Source organism: Mustela nigripes, chromosome 12 (assembly GCF_022355385.1).
Source record: "Mustela nigripes isolate SB6536 chromosome 12, MUSNIG.SB6536, whole genome shotgun sequence".
Classification (NCBI taxonomy): domain Eukaryota; kingdom Metazoa; phylum Chordata; class Mammalia; order Carnivora; family Mustelidae; genus Mustela; species Mustela nigripes.
In genome coordinates, this window is record NC_081568.1 from 156,333,295 (window position 1) to 156,351,409 (window position 18,115).

Here is an 18,115-nt window from a genome sequence, read left to right on the forward strand (position 1 = left end):
GCCTTACAGTTGACCATGTGCTGTCCCTGGGGGAGGAGCAGGTGCACACAGCAAGGGGGTGTGGGTGGCTCGGGGTGGGGGGCAGCTTGTAAGGGGTCCAACTGGCAGCCAGATTTCCGATCTCCCTGCTCATCAGGGTTGAGGGGACCTGGGAACCCCTGGAGGGGTGCTGACGGCCTAGTACACTGGACTTTCATCATGGGTGCTGCCTGGGGCAAGCCCGGCTGCGGCACCCAGAACCAGAAGTGTGTCTTGGGAGGATGAATCTTGTGGAGGAGGAAGGGGCAGGGGACAAAAAGGGGCACACGGGGCAGAGGGCTCAGAGGGCAGTCTCCTGGGATGGAGGATCTGTGACCTCCAGGGCACCACAGTCAGAGGCACAGGCCAGCAGCAGGCACCCAGGGAAGGCCTCCCTGCCCAGGCCCCGTCCAGGTTCAGAGAGCCGCCTCCTCAGTGGGTAAGACATTTAGGAAGATTGGAGTCTCGGAATCCAAGAGGCAGCAGTGTGTGGGGGACGGGGACTGGTCCCTTGAAGGCAGCTGGAGTTGGGTAGGGAACACACACACACACACACACAGGCAGGTCTGTGTGGAGAGGACAGCATGGCCCCAGGTAGGGAGATGCTGGTGAACAGAGAGGAAGGCCAGCCAGGGTGCTGGTGTGTTTGGGACAGGTACTCAACTGGACCTGGAGTTGGGGATGGGGTTAGAGCTGGGGGGACAGGAAGAGATAGAAAAGCCTGTTGTGAGGGAGGTGTGGCACCAGACTTCAAATGCCGAGAAAGGAGCCGCAAATCTGAATTTCTGTATCACCGTGCCTCAGACAGTCCTAGCTGTGGGGGCAGGGGAGATGAGGTGGAGGCGCGTGGGTGGGGGAGTGGTGTGGTGCAGGTCCGGGACTCGATCAGTACAGGATCTTATCCCCACTATGACCTTCCCCCAACCCGCTCCTAGGTCCCTCCTGCCGCCCCCACCCCCACCATGGATCACTCATTCAGTGGGGCACCCCGATTCCTGACCCGGCCCAAGGCCTTCATGGTGTCGGTGGGCAAGGACGCCACGCTGAGCTGCCAGATCGTGGGCAACCCCACGCCGCAGGTGAGCTGGGAGAAGGACCAGCAGCCTGTAGAGGCGGGTGCTCGCTTCCGCCTGGCCCAAGACGGCGACCTGTACCGTCTCACCATCTTAGACCTGGCACTGGGCGACAGCGGGCAGTACGTGTGCCGCGCACGCAACGCCATCGGTGAGGCCTTCGCGGCTGTGGGCCTGCAGGTGGACGCTGAGGCCGCCTGCGCAGAGCAGGTGCCCCACTTTCTCCTGCGGCCCACGTCCATCCGCGTGCGCGAGGGCGCCGAGGCCACGTTCCGCTGTCGCGTGCGCGGCTCGCCGCCTATGGCCGTGAGCTGGGCCAAAGACGGGCGGCGCTTGGGCTCGCCTGACGCCCCCAGAGTGCGCGTGGAGGCCAGCGGCGAGGCGAGCGCGCTGTGCATCCAGGCAACGCGGGCCCGGGACGGCGGCACCTACACGGTGCGCGCCGAGAACCCGCTGGGCGCTGCCAGTGCCGACGCAGCGCTCACCGTGGAGGCGGATGCGGACGCGGCGGGCCCTCCCGGGGCCTCCACTGCTGCGCTTCTGGCGCACCTGAAGCGGCGGCGCGAGGCGATACGCGCGGACAGCGCCCCGGCCTCGCCACCGGGTTCCGGCACGCGCACATGCACCGTGACTGAAGGCAAGCACGCGCGCCTCAGCTGCTACGTGACGGGGGAGCCAAAGCCAGAGACCGTGTGGAAGAAGGATGGGCAGCTGGTGGTTGAGGGCCGGCGACACGTGGTGTACGAGGACGCCCAGGAGAACTTCGTGCTCAAGATCCTCTTCTGTAAACAGTCGGACCGGGGCCTCTACACCTGCACGGCCTCCAACCTGGTGGGCCAGACTTACAGCTCCGTGCTGGTCGTCGTCCGAGGTGAGCTCAGGGTGCTGGGCGCACGGCCCCAGCACGTGGTCGCTGCCCAAGAAGCGACCTTCCCTCCCCCTGTCCTTTACACCTGCACTGGAATCGGTCGTGGAATCCAGAGAGTCCTGGGCAGCCCCCGCGTTCCCAGAGCCACAGAAAGAGGGGGAAGCAGATGACCCTCTGCCTGTCCTACTGTGTCTGTGAGAGTCACATGAGTGAGGAACAAAGCGCTTTGTCCTCAGCGCCCCCTCCTCCTGGGAGATGGTGGGAGGTGTGGTGGGGTGGGGGTGGGAGGCGGGCATTCCACTCCCTCACAGGATGCTTAGGGGGTCTCCCAGGCAGACTGGGGGAGAAAGGAAATGACGCGGTTCCTCGGAGGTCCCTGCAGAAGCTGCACAGGGGAAAGTGCGCAGGGCAGCTCAGGGGGTTGAGCGGCAGCCGGCCCTGGTCCTACCGCCTCGCTGCTCGTGGGAGCGGGATCCCACCGGATTTTGCGGCCTGGGAGCAGCATCTCTGGGATACTTTTTGTGGCTTTAGGTGCCTCGTTTACAGACATCTTCTGTCTAAGGGGAGGGGACTCTTTACCCCTGCCCCCTTACATCTCCCTACCTTCCTGGACTCATCCCTGCTGCTCCCCTGCCTTCCCACCCAACTCCTGTCCTGGTCCTCTGCCCCCATGCCAGCCCCGCACCCGACTAACGGAGCCCTTGACCTACCCTGCTTCCTTCTCGCACCACCGCCTCTCTCCCGGCCCTGACCGCACTCTCCGCCCCCCAACCCCTCCTCCTCCACCTTCTCCCCGCTACTCTCTCCGGCCCAGACCCGCCACCCCTGCCCCGCTCACGGGCCCTGTCCCCGCAGAGCCCGCGGTGCCCTTCAGAAAGCGGCTGCAGGACCTGGAGGTGCGGGAGAAAGAGTCGGCCACGTTCCAGTGCGAGGTGGAGCTGCCGGCCACGGAGGCCGCGTGGTACAAGGAGGAGACGCGGCTGTGGGCCAGCGCCAAGTACGGCATCGAGGAGGAGGGCACTGAGCGCCGGCTGACGGTGCGCAACGTCTCGGCCGACGACGACGCCGTCTACATCTGCGAGACGGCGGAGGGCAGCCGCACGGTGGCGGAGCTCGCGGTGCAAGGTGGCGGGGGTCACGGGGAATGGAGGGGGAAGGTGGGAAGGGAAGGGGCGGGGAGGAGGAGTGGGGCAGCGGGCGGGTTAGGAGCCGGGAGGAGGTGCGGGGCAGGTGCGCTGCTGGGGTCGTGCTGGGGCAGTGCAGGGACGGACGGTGGGCTCGGAGCAGGGGCGGGCAGGGGGCGGGGCAGCGGGCAGGCTGGGGGCGGCTGGGGGCGGAGTGGCGGGGCGAGCAGGGGCGGGACAGGGGGCAGTACACAGTCGGAAGCGGGGCTCGGAGGTGAAGGGGCGGGCGAGAAGGGGCGGGCGGGGCGGAAGGTGGGCTTGGAGGTGGAGAGGTGGGCAGAGGACGCCCCCCCCATCCAAACACCGACCAGTCCCCGGGCCCTGTCCACCACAGGCAACCTCATCCGGAAGCTCCCGAGGAAGACCGCGGTGCGAGTGGGGGACACGGCCATGTTCTGTGTGGAGCTGGCCCAGCCCGAGGACTCCATCCACTGGCTGAGGAACCAGGAGGAGGTGGTGGCCGGGGGTCGCGTGGCCATCACCACAGAAGGCACGTGCCACACGCTGACCATCTCCAAGTGCAGCCTGGAGGACATGGGCGAGGTGACCTTCATGGCTGGGGACTGCCGGACAACGACACAGTTCTTTGTGTCTGGTAAGGGCCAGGGCGTGCCCCTTGAATGGACAGGCCCTTTCCCCCTTCTTTTGTCCACTGGGCCACGCTGTACATTCTGGTCTGCTGTGGGGGGTAGGAGGGGTTTTGGGGGCTGGACCAACCGGTCATAGCTCTAGTTTCCTTGGACCCCTGGTTTGTTTGCTGCCCTCCTTCACTGTGGTCACCCCAGGTGACTGCAGAGTGGGAGTTCTGGTGACCGCCACTCTGCAAACCAAAGTAGAAGGTGCAGATTGTTCTAGAAGCACACAAATGGGCGAGAACAGCTGTGGGACATCGTGAGCGAGCATGTCTTCTTCTTGTGGCCTTTGCTATCAAATTTGTAGATTGGGGAGTAGGTCCCTCCTCCCACCCGTCTCCACTGGGTCAGCCTTTTGTTGGGGTAGGAATGCGCCCTCAGAATGGTCACTGTGCCCTGCTTTGGTCACTGTCAAGCCCGAGACCTGGAATCACAGATGGGGTTTATCCCTAGACCCCCTGGTCATGGGTCCACAGCATCCTTGTCCCTGCAGTCCCCTAGGGCCTTGGGCAGTCCAGACAGTGAAGGCATGCTCCCTGGAGGGCGGGGCTCATCTTGGATTGAGGGCTTGGGGAGGGAACTCCCAGTGAGTGACACCTTGGGTGGTTCTCTGCCCAGCCCCTAGGAAGCCGCCGCTGCATGCGCCTGAGGCCCCCATGGTGAAATCCAGGACAGAGTGCTCCGTGACCCTTGGCTGGTCCCCACCACCCCACGGGGACCGCCCTGTCCCCATCGATGGTTATCTGGTGGAGAAGAAGCGGCTTGGCGCCCACACCTGGAGCCGGTGCCACGAGGCTGAGTGGGTGCGTGCGCAGGAGCTGACTGTGGCCAGCGTGTCTGAGGAGGGGGACTTCCAGTTCCGGGTGTCCGCTCTGAACAGCTTTGGCCACAGCCCCTACCTCGAGTTCCCAGGGACTGTGCACCTGAGTAAGTGTGGATGCGCTCCAGTTGCCTGCCCCATGGGCTTGCTGGGGGAGGCAGCACTTGGGCCAGGCTCAGGCAGAGGAGGGGCGGAGAGGGCAGAGGCTGACCATTTACTGAAGCCCTCACCCTGCAGCCCCCCAGCTTGCTGTGAGGACGCCCCTGAAGGCAGTGGAGGCTGTGGAGGGTGGTGAGGTGACCTTCTCCGTGGACCTCACTTTGGCCTTGGCGGGAGAGTGGTTCCTGGATGGGCAGGCCCTGAAGGCCAGCAGCATGTACATGATCCGTCAGGACGGCACACGGCATGCCCTCACCATCCACTCAGTGTCCGCCAGCATGCACGGTGCTGAGCTCAAGTTCGTGGCCAATGGCATTGAAAGCAGCATCCGCATGGAGGTCCGAGGTAGGAGGACCCCCGGCTGGGACCCCCAGGCCTCTGCCCTAGCAGTGGGGTGGGGGTTCCTGGAGCTGCTGCTTGTCCCGGGGCAGGTGAGCTCCCGGGTGATCTCCTGGTTGTGGCAGGGCTGGGCAGGAGAGGGTGGTGGGAGGCAGCTTGCCCAGGGCTGGCAGTGGCCTCTCCCATGGGTTGTGTGGGTTGTGCATGGAGGACTGGGCTCAGAGCCTCACTCTTCTATCTGCCTGCTTCCCTCCCTCCCTCCCCTTCCCCTCTGCTGATTCTGTCACTCTGCTTCTCCCTGTTCCCTCATACCTGTCTCTCCCTGCTCTGTCCCCTCCCCACCCTCCCCCCCCCCCCGTCCCTTCCTGTCCATTCCCTTTGTCCACGTCTGTTCACTCTTCTCTCTTCCTTCCCCTTCATTCTCTCTCTGTTCCCTCTACCATCCATCTCCTCTGCCCACACCCCAATGTCCCTCCTGCATCCCTCCTCCTCTGTCCATTCCCCCTCTGTCCATCCATTTCCCTGTCATTCTTCCTTCTGTCCCCTCCCCTGTTCTCTCCACTGCTCTGTCCATGCGCCTCTGTCCACCTGTTTGTGGCCCCAAGCAGCCCCAGGGATGACCACTAGGCGTCCAGTCACAGCTGTGAGGGAAGTGCTGGCCCAGCTGCATGAGGAGGCACAGCTGCTGGCTGAGCTGTCAGACCAGGCTGCAGCGGTGACATGGCTGAAGGATGGCCACGTGTTGCCACCAGGCCCCAAGTATGAGGTGCAGGCCATGGCCGGACAGCGGGCACTGCTGGTGCGGGATGTGGTGCGAGATGATGCTGGCCTCTACGAGTGTGTCAGCTGTGGGGGCCGCATCGCCTACCAGCTCCTGGTGCAAGGTGACGCCTGCTGTGTGTGGTGGTCCATTTCCACCATGGCCATGTCCCCACATTAGGTTCCCCTGCTCTGGGCAGACTCTAGGGGGTATGGGTGGTGGGAGTCACCATTTTCCATCTCTGTAGGGCAGTGGGGAGTGGGGCATGCTCAGCTGACCTTGGGGAGGATGGGAGAGGGGAGGCTCTGGTCAGCAGGGAGTGGGGCTTCCTAAGGGCAGGTGGCACTCCGAAGGGGACCCTGGTCTGGGGGAGGCCTGCAGGCCCCCGGCGTCTCTGTCTGCTGTCTAGCATAGGTGTCTGTGTGGCCAGGGCTCTGCTGGCCCCACTGACCTGCCTGGCTGCCCTTGCAGGGCTCACTCCCTTTCTGCACAAAGACACTGCTGGTGGCTGTGTGGATGCTGTGGCTGGAGGCCCAGCCCACTTCGAATGCGAGACCTCGGAGGCCCATGTGAGTGTGCACTGGTACAAGGATGGAGTGGAGCTCAAGCGCTCCAGCCAGCGCTTCTTGCAGGAGGACGTGGGTTCACGGCACCGGCTGGTGGCAACCTCGGTCACCAGGCAGGATGAGGGTACCTACTCGTGCCGTGTGGGCGAGGACTCCGTGGACTTCCAGTTGCGTGTCTCCGGTGAGCCGCAGCCTCTGAGGCATGGTGGGTGGGGAGCAGGTCTGGCTTCATCAAGCACTTGTGAGGCTAGGCTGTCCAGCCCTTCCTTTCTTCCAAGAATGCCTGGGAGGTGCCGTTGCTCTTAGGGTTGGAAAGAGGAACCTCCCAAAGAACTAACATTTAGATGGAAAAAAGATTTGCGCATGGAAAATAAAAAATAAGAAGGATACTTGTAGCCTTTTTGTCCTTTTGAAGATGAGGAAGTGAGGCAGACAAGACTCGGGGTCTGGATGCCTATGGGTCTGGCTCCTGCTAGAAGCTTCTGGGGCCACTTGGCAGATGCTGAGTCTCGGTCACTCTCCCAGGCCTCCCTCTATCTGTCGCTAGGCAGTGGCCTGGCTGTCCCTCCTGGTTCTCAGAGGCTGCTCCCCCCATGCCCTAGAGGGGTCAGGGCATCAGGTCCCCTTGTGCCTGAGGAGGGCTCTACCAGCAGCATCTGACTGTGAAGGATTCCCAAGTTCGCCTGGCTCCAGGACTTGGGAACCTTCCCTCAGTGGGGCTTCTGACCATGCATCTCTTTCTGTTTTCAGAGCCCTCTGCAGTGTTTGCCAAGGAGCAGCCAGCACGCAGTGAGGTGCTCTGCAAGGCAGGGGCCAGTGCCACCCTGAGCTGTGAGGTGGCCCAGGCCCAGACAGAGGTGACGTGGTACAAGGACGGGAAGAAGCTGAGTGCGAGCTCCAACGTGCACGTGGAGGCCAAGGGCTGCAGCAGGCGGCTGGTGGTGCAGCAGGCGGGGAAAGCGGACGCCGGGGAGTACAGCTGCGAGGCCGGGGGCCAGAAGGTGTCCTTTCGCCTGGACGTCACAGGTCAGTTGACATCCCAGGAACAGGCCTGGAGGAGGTGTTTGGGAGGAAGGTGTTTGTCAGGCCCACAAAAGGCAGTTATCTAGCGCCAGCTGACAAACACCCCCAAACTGTCGAGACAGTTGGCTGTGTGGTCAGGGGTTCAGGCAGGGCTCAGTGAGACCACTCCTTTTTGCTCCATGAAATGTGGGCTGGGGCAGGAGTACCCAGCCTGGCCTCGTCCATGTGTCCGATGTCCCAACAGGGCTTCAGTGCTTGGGTCTAGCCGGATGGCAAACCTCTGTCTCTGTACGATGTTGGCTGGGCTTACTCCTATGTCTGGGACCCCTTTCTCTGCTCCTGGTGTCTCTGCCCCAGGTGTGTCTCCATGGTGTCTTCATGGTGGCTCTGTTTCCCTCAGGGAACAGCAGGTGCTACCGGGCTTGTTGGGGTCTGTGCTCAGAGCATGACCACCACCATGTTCTGCTTCACACACCCTGGTTTCCAGGTCAGGAGGAAGTAGACCCCACTGCTGAGGGTGTGGACATAGGGAGGCTTTACTCATCAGGGACCATTTCTAACAACCTCCCACAGGGACACCACAGGGACATAGGCTCTGTCTGCTTCTAGTTCTCTGCCACCCTGAGCACAAAATAAGGACCTTCATTATGCTTATTGCCTCCTGGTTATGAGATGGCTTCCACAGCTCCAGCCATCACATTTCAGGTGGGAAGAACTTGCAGGGAGTATTTTTTGGGTCATTTTCTATTGCTGTGCAACAAATTATCACAAACTCAGTGGCCTAAAACATCTCTGATGGCCACACCCCACTGAAGATAGCCTAGAAAAATGAGCCCCTGACTTGACTGTCTGGGCTGTGGGACATCGAGGGTGGAGACAGTGGGCCTGTGGTCCAGTGGGCAGTGTGGGTCTGCTGAGGGGCCTGTGTGTGTCCTGGGACCGCCCTGTGCCCACATGAGGTGGCTGCACCCTGAGTCTGGACATGTCCCCTTCAAGGCAGGCAGTGTATAGTTTTTAGTGTAGAAGACTTGTTGAGTTTTTTGGTAAGTATGTTATTCTTTTTGATGTTTCCTTAAGTGGAATTATTTTTTAAATGTTAGTTTTTGAAGGTTCATCACTAATATACAGAAATAGAATTAATTTTGAATATTGCTGTTGTGTCCTACAACCCTGCTGAGCTGGTGTATTCAGCTATTAATTATCTGTGGATTCTTAAGGATTTTTTTTTTTATACAAAAAAGTGTCCCCTATATTGCACAGATAGTTTTACTTCATTATTTGCAGTCTGGATGCCTCTTATTTTGTTTTGATTACTGATTTATTCTCTTTACTTGTTGTAGGTCTGTTCAGGTTTTCTATTTCTCCTGGGGTCTGTTTTGGTAGTCTGTGTGTTCCTATGAGTTCAGGTATTTCATCTAGAATTTGTTGGCATTCACTTGTTGATGGTGTTATCTGACCATGGTTTGTATTTCTGTAAGGTCTGTACTGGTGTCCCCACATTTGTTTTTGTTGTAATAATTTGAGTCCTCTAAATTTCTTAGTTGTCTAGCTAGTGGTTTGTCAATTTTGTTGATCTTTTCAAATGTTCTTCATTCTTTATTTTGCCTTTTTATCCTGTTTCATTCATCTCATCTATAGACTTTATTTCCTTCTTCCCACTTTGGGTTCCACTTACTCTTCCTTTTCTAGTTTCTTAAGGTGTGAAGTTAGATTATTGATTTGTGCTCATCTTTTTTGACATAGGCCTATAATTTATAACTATGAATTTTCCTCTGAGCAGTGGTTTCACTGCATCTTATTAGCCTTGGTGTGTTGTGGTTTCGTTTCCAACTATTTCAAAATATTTTCTAATTTTCCTTACAATTCTTCTTCAAGAGTGCATTGTTTCCTTTTGGCAGATTTGTGGATTTTCTAGTTTTCCTTCTATTAGTGATTTCTAGTGTCACTTATCTGTGGTTGGAAAAGATACCCTGTATTATTTCCATCTCTTTACATTTACTGAGATTCATTTCCTGGCCGAACCCATGGTCTGTGTCAGAGAACATTCTGTTTGTGTGTCTCTGATGCGGTGGGTGGAGAGTTCTGTTGAGTCAGCTGGGTCTACCTGGCATATATTGCTGTTTCCTTACTGACCTCCTGTCTGTCTTTCTGTTCATTATGGAAAGAAGGGCACTGAACTCTCCAACTACTATTGTACATCTTTTTCTCTCTTTGATCTGTTAGTTTTCACTTCATGTAGTAATACTTACAAGAAAGGACTTACTTCTGCTATTTTGGTCTTTTTTAAAATATGTTGTATCTTCTTTGTTCCTTATTCTCTCCATTTCTATCTTTTTTCTGTTTAATTGATTTTTTTCTGGTGTTTCATGTATTAAGTATATATATTTACTATAACTTTGTATGTATTATATATACATATAACATTGGCTCTTTCTTTCTATTTATCTATCATCTATCTGGTTTTTTCTTAGTGGATACCCTTAGTGGTTATCACAATTAATATCTTAACTTTGTAATATTCAAGTTTAAAATTATACCATTTTAGTTTAAATAAAAGAACTGTTCCTTTACAGCTCTGTGTTCCCACACAAAGTGCAGCTTTATGTTGGTATTGTCAAAATTTGTCTTTATACACTAACTTCAGTCCATTAACTTTGTAGTTTTGTAATTATTGTTCATGCATTTGTGTTTTAAGATCATATGGGGAAAAAGCCCAAAGAGTTAAAAACTAAAAAAATGCTGCAATACTGGCATTTACATTTACCTGCGTAACTATACTTACTACTGTTCTTTATTTTTTCATACAATTTCAAGTTATTGTCAGTGTTTTTCATCCATGTCTGAAATGCCTATTTAGCATTTCTTTCAGGACAGTTGTAATAGCAACAAAATAATCAGTATTTATTTGAAGGGGAATGTATTAATTTTTCCTTCATTTTTAGGAATGCTTTTGCCAGATAGTTTTTGTTCTTGGTTTTTTGACATAGGCCTATAATTTATTGGTTGATAGTTTTTGTTCTTGTTTTTGTTTTCTTTTCCCCTAAGCACTTTAAAACATCACCTACTAACTTCTGGCCCCTATAGTTCTGAAGGGACATCAGCTGTCACTCTTGGTAGGAGCACTCATATGAATATTCTCTTTGCCCCTTTCCCTTTAAATCTCCCTGTGTGTGTGTTGCCCCACAGGGATTTAAGGCTCTGTTCATTTTCTTCATTCTTTTTTCTTTCTGCTCCTCAGACTGGGTAATTTCATGAGACTTGTATTCAAGTTTGCTGAGTTTTTTTTTTTCTTCTGTCTGCTCAAATCAGAAGTTGAACCCCTCCAGTGAATTTTCATTCCAGTTACACTTTTCAAATGTAGAATTTCTATGTAGTCTTAGAAATATATCTTCTTATTGATATTCTCTCTATTTGGTAAGACATTGTTCTCAAACATTTCTTTACTTGATGAGAAATAGTTTCCTTTAATTTTCTGAGCATATTTAAAATAGCTGACCTAAAGACTTTGTTTAGTGAAACAATATCTGGACATTTTCAGGGACAGATTCTGTTGGACAGCTTCCTTTCCTGTAATGGACCATGATTCTTTGCATGTCACATAATTCTTTGTTGATATTGGAATATTAAGTAATAGCATGTGTGAATTTAGTTCAAATTGTCCAACCCCCTTCCCACTTTGTAGTTGTTGGTGTTTGTTTTTGTTTCTATTTGTGTGTTCAGTGACTTTTCTGAACTACTTCTGTGAAGTCTGCATTTTATACTGTGTTAAACCTCTGAAGTCTCTGGTTGGTTAGCTAATGGTTTTACAGTGGTTTCTTTAGATGCTTTTAACCAGTAAGCCTCCCAGTTCTTGTTGGTACATGCATATACAACTTAGTCAGGCAGTTTACAATCATGTTTTAATGTCCTCAAGTTTAGCCCATAGTGTGAGTTTAGGGCGTCCTCAAATGATTCTTGAGTATACATATATTTGTGGCCCTCTAGATGCCCAGGAATGTGCCAGAGCTTTCCAAAGCCCTCTATGGATATAGACATTCTTGCAGCTTTTCCTTTTAAGCTGATTTGTTAGTCTGTTGTTTACTCAACTGATACCTACCACCTTGGGCAGCCACGATGTTCAGTAATTGCCTGTGATTGTTTTCAACAAATACTGATGGGGAAAAGGCTATTTGCATTGAGTGAGCTCCTGTTCAGGCTTGAAGAATAAGGATGGAGGGAAAGAAGAAAGGAGGGAAGGAAGTCAGTCTTATTTTTGTTCAGTTAGCTACTACACAGTACATCGTTAGTTTTTCATGTAGTGTTCAATGATTCAGTATTTGCATATAACACCCAATGCTCATCACCACTTATACCCTTTTTTATTAAGGAGGGTACAAGTGGTACCACTTGTACCCTCCTTAATACCCATCACTGGGCTAATCAATCCCCCAACCCCACTCCCTTCTGTAACCCTCAGTTTGTTTTATGGAGTCCATAGACCCTTATGGTTCATCTTCTTCTCTAATTCTTTTCATTCAAGTTTCCCTCACTTCCTGTATGGTCCTCCTCACTATTCCTTATGTTCCACACATGAGAGAAACCATATGATAATTAACTTTCTCTGCTTGACTTATTTCGCTCAGCATAATTTCCTACAGTCCCATCCATGTTGATGCAAAACCTGGGTATTCATCCTTTCTGATGGTTGATAATATTCCATTGTATATGTGGTCCATATCTTCTTTATCCACTCATCTATTGAAGGGCATCTCGACTCCTTCCACAGTTTGGCTGTTGTGGACATTGCTGCTATGAACTTGGGGTGTAGGTGCTCCTTCTTTTCACTACATCTGTATCTTTGTGGTAAATACCCAGTAGTGTAATTCCTGGGTCATAGGGTAACTCTATTTTTAACATCTTGAGGAACCTTCATACTGTTTTCCAGAGTGGCTGTACCAGCTTGCATTCCCACCAACAATGGGAAACCATTCCCCCACTTCACATCCTCACCAACATTTTTTGTATTCTTTTTTCTTTTTTAAATATTTTATTTATTTATTTGACAGACAGAGATCACAAGTAGGCAGAGAGGCAGGCATAGAGAGAGAGGGGGAAGCAGCTCCCTGCCAAGCAGAGAGCCCAACACAGGGCTTGATCTCAGGACCCAGAGACCATGAACTGAGCCAAAGGCAGAGACCCAATCCACTGAGCCACTGAGGCACCCCTGTTGTTTTCTGACTCTTTAATATTTGCCATTTTAACTGTTGTAAGAGGGTATCTCATTGTGTGTGTTTTTTTAATGTTATGTTAGTCACTATACAGTATATCATTAGTTTTTTATGTAGTGTTCCATGATTCATTGTTTGTGTATAACACCCAGTGTGTTATTCTTTTTACACATTTCTGATTCAATGGGTTACTGTTTGATTGAGTATGTTTATATTTATATTCTTGAGGAAGTGTGGTTAGTAGTATTCATATATGTATTTGTGTGACTTTGTCCTCAGGGTAATGGAAAGGGTTCCCTTCTCATCTGTTTTCTATGCGAGATTGTGTAGAATTGATGTGATTTCTCTTCCTTCTTTAATTTCTTCTCTTAAAGTTATTTCCCTGATTAAACCAGTGAAGTCATCCTGGGCTAAATATTTCTTCCTTTAGAAGGTTTAAATTTTGAAAACATTTTATTTATAGAGGTGAAATTATGCAAGTTACCTATTTTTTCTTGGGCAAATTTTAGTAGTTTGTAATTTTTGAGGAATTGTTCTATCTCTTCAGATTTGTCTAATTTATGTGCATAGAGTTGTTTGTAGTGTTCCTTTATTATACTTTTAATGTCAGCAGGGCCTGTGGTGATGTTCCTTTCCATTCCTGATATTGTTAGCTTAGATTTTCTCTCTTTTTTATTAGTCTTACTAGAGATTTATCAATTTTATTGATCTTTTCAATGAACCGTATATAGTTTTCATTGATTTTCTCTATTTTTTCAATTTAATTGATTTCTGTTCTTTATTAATTTTCCTTCTGCTTGCTCTGGGTTTATTTTGCTCCTAATTTCTTGAGGTGAAAAAAAAGGATTACTTATTGAAAGTTTTTCTTTTCTTTTTATCCTCCAATGCTGCCAATTTATTCATTTTTAAATTTTTATTTTATTTATTTATTTTTTAAAAAGTGATTCTTTTCTTTTCTTTTTTTTTTTTTAAAGATTTTATTTATTTATTTGACAGACAGAGATCACAAGTAGGCAGAGAGGCAGGCAGAGAGAGGAGGAAGCAGGCTCCCTGCTGAGCAGAGAGCCTGATGTGGGGCTCGATCCCAGGACCCTGGGATCATGACCTGAGCTGAAGGCAGAGGCTTTAACCCACTGAGCCACCCAGGTGCCCCCAAAAGTTATTCTTTTCTAATACAAATATTTAGTAGTGTAAATTTCCCCATAATTATTGCTTTAACTTTATCCTGCAAATTTTGATATGTTTTTATTTTAATTGTTGTTCAGTTTAAAATATTTACTGACTTCCCTTGAGACTTCTTTGATTTCTGTAGTTTTCAGAAGTGTGCTGTTTAATTTCCAAGTATTCTTTTTTTTTACTCTTATCTCTCTGTTATTGACTTCTAGTCCACTTCCATTCTGGTCAGAGAACATACTTTGTATTACTTCAATTTAATAATTTTTTAAGAAATTTCTTTTCTTAACTTCAGTATGGTCTGTAGTTAAGTTACCATTACAACATGGTAAATGTTCCATGTATACTTGAAGAGAAGGTATATTCTGCTGTTGTTGGGTGGAATGCATTGCAAATGTCAGTTAGGTTATGCTGGTTAATGGGTTGGTTCTTCTATACCCCTGATGATCTTCTGTCTACTAGTTCTACCAGTTGTTGTGTGAAGAATGAAGTCTTTAGCTATAAATGTGGACTTTCTGTTTTTACTTGCAGTTCTGTCAGTTTTTGCTTTGCATATTTTGACTCTGTTGTTAAGGGCTTACTCATTTGGGATTATTACATGTTCTTTATAAATTAACTCATTTGTCTTTATAATATTTCTGGTAATTTTCTTGGCTCAAAGATTTACTTTATTTTAATATTTAAAATAATATTATTTATTTTATTAATTATTTTAAGATTAAATTAAATTTACTTATTTTAATAATATTAATTTAATTTTAATAAAATATTAATATAAATATTCCAGCTTTGTTTTGATCAGTGTTTGCATTACATGTATTTTTTTCTTCTTTTATTTTTACCTATACATATATAAAGTGAGTTTCTTGTAGATTATGCAAAGTTGAGTAATTTTTTAAAATAAAAAATTGAAATTTTTAAAAATTTCAATGAGAATTTTAAAAAAGATTTTTAAAAATCTCTGTCAGAATCAGTGTGTTTACACTATTTTCATTTAATGCAATAATTGGTACATTTGGATTTAGGTTTACTATTTTATTATTTCTACTTTTTTCTCATTTTTTCTTTCTCCTTTTTCATCTTTTCTGCCTTTTTTGGATTACTTAGGAAGTTTTTAGTACTCCATTTTAATTTATCCATTGTGGTTCTGTGTCTAGTTTTGTGTGCCCACCATAGGGATTGTGTTAAACATAATCAATTCTCATGGCTTACTTAGAATCATTATTTTACTACTTCAGTTGGGATGTAGAACTTTTATCAATATATAGGTCCTTTTACCCTCCCACCATTATGCCATTATGTTATTAGTTGTTTTATGTATTATGTCTAACGTTGACAGCCTCACCAAACAACGCAATAATTCTTGCTTTCAATTGCCAAATACAGTCTGAAGAATTGTGCAGGAGAATAGTATGTTTTGTTTATGCAACATATTAGTCAGCTCAGGCTGCCATACAAGAGAAATTTATTTTCTCACAGTGCTGGAGGCTAGAAGCCCATGATCAAGGTACCAGCTTTGGCATGTGCTGGTGAGACCTTCCTGTCTGGCTTGCAGATGGCTGTATCCTCACACATCATTTCCTCTGTGGGCCCATTGGAGATCAAGAGAATTCTCTAGTGTCTCTCTCTTATAAATTCCTATTGGATTAGGGTCCCACCCTTAGGACCTCTTTTAACCATAATTAACTCCCTAAATGCTCTATATCCAAAATTGGGAGTTAGGACTTCAACACACAGATCATGGGGGGTGGGGTTTGGGCAGACAATTCATTGTCATCCAAACATCTACCATTTATGTTGGTCCTCCTTCATTCCTGATGCTCTGAATCTTCCTTAAATGTCATTTCCCATAGAAATTCTTGTGGAGCAGATCTGCTGGCAGTGAACTTTCCTAGCTTCCCTTCATGCAGAAGGTCTTTATTTCATCTTCATTTCTGAAGGATAATTTTGCTGGATACAGAATTCTGGACCATTGATCCTTTCTTGTAGTGACTAATTTTCAAGTGACAGTAATTCAAATTGTCCCCCCACAAGTCACGTGTTTGTATTCTTTGGCTGTTTTCAAGAGTGTTTGTTGTTTATTTTCAATGGCTCTGAAATGGTGTATTTGGTCATGGATTTCTTTGTGTCCAAGATTTGCTGGGCTCTTATAATCTGGTTGATGTCTTTCACCAAATTTGAAAAAGTTTCAACCATCCTTCCTTTTTCTTTCTTTTTTTTTTTTTTGTAGAAACTTTAATTTATTTTTTGTTTTATTTAGTTGTTTGTCAGATAGAGAGAGAACAAGCAGGGGGAGGGACAGACAGAGGGAGAAGCAGGCTCCCTGCTGAGCCAGGAGCCCAATGCAAGACTTGATTCCAGGACCCTGAGATCATGACCTGAGCAGAGAAGGCAGACATTTAACCGACTGAGCCACCCAGGCATCCCTCAAGCATCATTTCTTGAAAATATTTTTAAACTACACTCCTCTGTCTTTCTAGGACTAGTGACATGAATTTTAGTCCTTGTAGTTTAATCCCGTAGGTTCCTGAGTCTCTGTCTAACAGGTCCCTTTCTTGCTCTTGCTTAGATTGGTTAATTTCTATTAATTTATTTATTAATTTATTAAATTATTTATTAATTTATCTTCAAGTCCAGTCACTCTTCTGTTGTCTGGATTTTGCCACTGAGTGCTCGCTTTGGCAGCACATATACTAAAATTGGATTTTGCCACTGAGCTATTGAGTGAATTATTCCAGTTATTATATTTTTCTATTTATAAAAGGGTATCAGTTCTTTATATCTTTCCTTTCTTTGTTGAGAGTTTCTGTCTTTCCATCCCTTCCAGGAACATTAGCTTTTTGAATCATTTTTATAATAGCTGCTTGAAATTCTTTGTCAGATATTTCCAGCTGCTGTGTCATTTTGACATTGGTGTCTGTGAGTATTTTTCTTGCAGACATGTGAACTGAGAGTTTCCTGAGAGTTTCATGGGACTGTTTTGGATAGCATCCTGGATGTAATGAATACTATGTTTTGAAACTGTGGGTCTCCCTTATATCTAATGAGGAACATTGATTTTTTTAAAGCTGGAAATAAACTTTGCTGAGTTCCAGTGATGGGTTCCTGCCAGTCTTCCAGAGATTGTTTTGTTTCCAGAGTCTTTGCAGTACCATTTCAATCTGTCCTGAATGTGCCCACCTAGTATTTATTGTGGCTTTACCCAGTGGCCTGTACCCCAGTTGAGAGCTCGAGGTCTTTGGCCTGTTGATTGGGGTCAGATCCACTCACAAGTGGCTCAGGGGTGAGCCCTGGTGTTCCTTGACAACCTCATGTTCTGTGTTTTCTGTCATTGTCTTTAGCTTTTTGGTTGGAAAGGTAGGCATGTTGCTTTGGGACCTGCTTACCATGGTCCCCCTGCACCAGCAGGAGGATAGAAAAAGAAAGATCAGTGGGTCCTCCTTCAGTTGAAGAACAATGTTCTCTATCCTCAGTGTTCTGAATATTTCTGATCTTGATGGGTGAGGATGTAAGAGCATGGAGAAAACATGGGGTGTCTTCAGTTACTCTGAGCATTTGGGGTTCTCTTCCCTATGCTCTAGGGGAGGGGGAGGGACCTAATTCTGGATATTGGGCTGCCCTGTGTGCAGGCAAGTGGGAGAAGGTGGACTCACTTTTGGTTTGGTGGACTTTGAATTCTGGTTTTTGTCCTCCTCAGTCCGCCTGCTGCTGCTTACTTTGAGAACCTTCAGATGAACTCCATGGCCCTGTGGCTGCATTTGGTGACTAAGACAGGGTGGACCAACCACAGGTGTTTTTGTAAAAATATGGGTTTTAATTTTTTGTACTTATGTAGATGGACCCAAAGTTTGGTGTTTCTAGTGTGGGACAAATCCTAAACATCCTTGTGGTGATATTTGTAACTCACTCAGGTCAATTTTGAAGGCAAACTACTGTATAGCTGGGGTCCTCATGGTGTTGGCTCAGTTGTGGGATCAGAGTGACCATGAAGGGCTCCACAGGCTTCTTCCTGGCACAGCCAGTGGCAGATCATCTCAAACACACACAGACAGGTGTACATGCATGCACACACACTTTTACATGGATTCACATTTAAACATATATGCTCACACCCAGACCTATAGACATATACACATTCATAGACATATACACACCCTTGCACACATTTCAAAACACATACACACTCACAGACACACGTACACACAAACATATGTGCATGCACACTTAAAAACATATACTCTCAACAACACATGCATTAACATGCACACACACATGCACACACAAACATACATA

The 18,115-nt window shown here is 48.4% G+C and overlaps 1 protein-coding gene across 1 annotated transcript in view; it reads left to right on the forward strand.

The window, feature by feature from the left end:
* The first annotated feature begins 980 nt into the window (after positions 1–980).
* OBSCN (obscurin, cytoskeletal calmodulin and titin-interacting RhoGEF) overlaps positions 981–18,115 on the forward strand; it is a 114,482-nt gene continuing 97,347 nt past the window's right edge. The window contains 8 exon segments of the mRNA XM_059416429.1: positions 981–1,962; positions 2,815–3,084; positions 3,478–3,738; positions 4,394–4,702; positions 4,833–5,099; positions 5,699–5,977; positions 6,325–6,600; positions 7,170–7,445. Of these exon segments, the coding sequence (XP_059272412.1) occupies positions 981–1,962; positions 2,815–3,084; positions 3,478–3,738; positions 4,394–4,702; positions 4,833–5,099; positions 5,699–5,977; positions 6,325–6,600; positions 7,170–7,445 (2,920 nt within the window).